The following is a 2,862-nucleotide window of genomic DNA, read 5'->3' as shown; positions in this document are numbered from 1 at the left end:
ATATTTAGGAACGGAGGGAGTAACTGCAAACCGGTCAAGAACATAAAGAGTTCTGCCGCAAATCATATTCATATAAATGTGAGGTATCGTGTGCTAACTGCAAACAACAGATTTTAAGACCACTGAGGAGTAAGTTATCTGTAATGTTAAATTTTCACATTGTTTATGGTACTAGACATTATTCAACTGAGATTTTCTCAAAAACATATTCAACTGAGTGTTTGGAGCAAAAGAAAATACTTTTCTGAATATGATGTCAACTGAACAGCTGTTGGCATGAATGCTTCTGAAGAAACTCATAGCAATGTACAGGACCTCAATACAAGGATATCTTCTATAGATTCTACAGTGCTACAAAGACACTGCAAAGTAGTCAAAACTGGTATGGTATGGTACAGACTATTCTCTACAGGAACAAATCCCTGCCCTAAAAACATGAAACCCATTCGAGTCTCTGACTGAAATCTCTTTTCCGGTAGCAGCAGAGGCATGCTCCAGAAATGAGTGGCAGTCACCACACATGCGGATGTTCTTCACGACACGGATAATTTTCCCAGAGCCTGCCATTAGGAGGCCATATGTAGCTGCCAGCTTTGCACTGTGGTACATTAGGAAGTGTCTCTTTTGGTATTCCTCGACATCATGTAGGACAAAGGTGGTGTCTGGTTCATACCCGGCCTTAATGCACTCAAGAGTTAGCACGTCCAGACCAGCATAGATGTCCTTGGACTGAGGATGTGATCTATCTCGAGCGAAAAATGAGTGAATAGCATTGTCATAAAATGTCCAGCTCCTTGCTGGAATCTTATGGATACCCTTTTCCCGCATCTCCAGCCTTGTGTTCTCTGAGCAATGCCACTTTGCTGATTCAGAGTACAGATTAGATGCCAGAACATATGTGGATGGGTCTTGTGGTTCCAGGGCAAGTAGATGATTCATAGCTCGCCTTCGCAGTGTCATATTGTACTGCTTGCTACAGCTTTCCAGCAAAGATCGCCAAACTAATGCACCAGGCTTGAATGGCATACTAGCTATAAACTGTTCAGCCTCATCAAAATGACCCCAGCAGCCAAGGACGTACACAACTGCTGCAAAGTGTTCCATAGCAGGTTCAGTGTTGTACTTGCTTGACATACAACGAAACAGTTCCATAGATGCATCTGCAGAATCTGAGTCTGTACAACTGCAAGCTGATATGATCAGAAGAAAGGTCACGGAGTCAGGCTCGATGGCTAATCTCTCCATTTGAGACCATATGTCCCATATTTCATCTCCCTGGCGATGGAGAAGATGAGCAGTGATCAGCGCATTCCAAGACACAAGGTCTCGATGAGGCATTCGCTGAAAGAAAGTGACTGCATTTTCCAATTGTCCGCACTTGCCATACATACTGACAATTGCATTACCAACTCCACAAGCACGCAAAAGCCCAGATTTTGCAGCAAGCACATGCATTTGCTTTCCAAGTTCCGTAAAACCCAAAGCACCACAAACTCCAAGAGCAGTAGTCAACAAAAACGCATCAATGAACTGAATATCGCTGCTTCTAAACATTTGAAGGAATGTAGAAAGCGCTTTCTCATACTCTCCATCTCTAACGCTAGAAAGCAGTAAAGAGCTCCAAGCAATGTGAAAACTCTCCTGGTGGCGCCAATGTTCAAACAACAGACGTGCATCTCCAGACCTACCACACTTGACACACATGTCTATCAATGCGGCGTCAATCCAAGGACTTGAACCGCAGCCACACTTAATCACAAATGTGTGAACCTGCTCACTCATCTTTCTATCCGCAGCAATAGCACAAGCATTGAGGACACCAGTCATAGTAACGTCTGACATCTCCAACCCATTCTCCAGCATCTGCCTAAACAACCCGAGCCCCTGCAGCCCAGCCTTCCTAGCAAAACTGACTCGCACACCTTCCCTGTTCTGACAAAACCCGGTGAGAACTGCATTATATGTAACAAAATTCCTCTCAGGCATCCGATCAAACACACCCAGAGCCTTGTCAACTAAACCAAATTCCATGTATCCATTGAGTAACCCAGTCCACGAAATTACGTCCTTTACTGGCATCCTCTGAAACACACCAACCACATCCTCGACAGAATCACCATGCTCAGCATAAAATCCAATGAGCGCATTGCCCACACTCAAATCCACCTCCAGACCGGACTTGAGAGACAGAGCGTGCACCGCTGCCCCCAGAGGCAGGCTGAACCCTTCAGTAGCCGCCGTCAGAAGCGCTGACAGAGAAAACCGGTCGACCGCAACATCGGCCGTCCTCATGTCCCCAAACAGCTCAAACGCCTCCTCGTACCTCCCCAGCTCGACCAGGCCGGACAGCACCGTGTTCCACGAGGACACGTCGCGCTCCTCCATACCGTCGAACATCCTCAGAGCGTCCTCTAAGCGACCGCACTTGACGTACATGCCAAGGAGCGCGTTGGCGACGAGGAGAGAGCCGCCGTAGTACCGTCCCTTGGCGGCGAGCGCGTGGACCTGGGTCCCGAGCCGCGGGTTGCCCCTGCGGATGCAGGCGGTGAGGAGGCCCACGAAAGTGTACTCTGTGGGGGCGAGTCCCGCGAGGCGCATGCTGCGGAAGAGCGCCGCGGCAGCAGATACGGGGGAGCCCAGCCGGGCGTGGCCCGAAATGAGCGCGCTGTAGGAGGCAGCGTCACGGGCGGTCATCCGGTCGAACACCTCAACCGCATCGATGAGGCGGCCCGCGCGGATGTAGCCGCACATGACGGCGTTCGCGGGGCGCGCGTCCGCGCTAGACTTGGCCGCGACCGCGTGCGCTGCGCGGGGGTCGGCCGCGTGGGGGAGGAGGCGAAGGCGGGGTGCGGTGCCATGGGT

At 50.2% G+C, this 2,862-nt stretch overlaps 1 protein-coding gene across 1 annotated transcript in view; it reads right to left on the bottom strand.

The window, feature by feature from the left end:
- Positions 1–269: 269 nt before the first annotated feature.
- The window catches only part of LOC123046296 (pentatricopeptide repeat-containing protein At5g03800), a 3,090-nt gene continuing 497 nt past the window's right edge, over positions 270–2,862 (bottom strand). Inside the window, exon 2 of the mRNA XM_044469621.1 lies at positions 270–2,862. Within this exon, the coding sequence (XP_044325556.1) occupies positions 400–2,862 (2,463 nt within the window). The 3' untranslated portion in view covers positions 270–399.

The sequence above is a fragment of the Triticum aestivum genome, chromosome 2B, assembly GCF_018294505.1.
Source record: "Triticum aestivum cultivar Chinese Spring chromosome 2B, IWGSC CS RefSeq v2.1, whole genome shotgun sequence".
In the NCBI taxonomy this organism is placed as follows: Eukaryota; Viridiplantae; Streptophyta; class Magnoliopsida; order Poales; family Poaceae; genus Triticum; species Triticum aestivum.
Note: the sequence above shows the minus strand (reverse complement) of the source record. Positions and strands in the feature narration are given on the sequence as shown.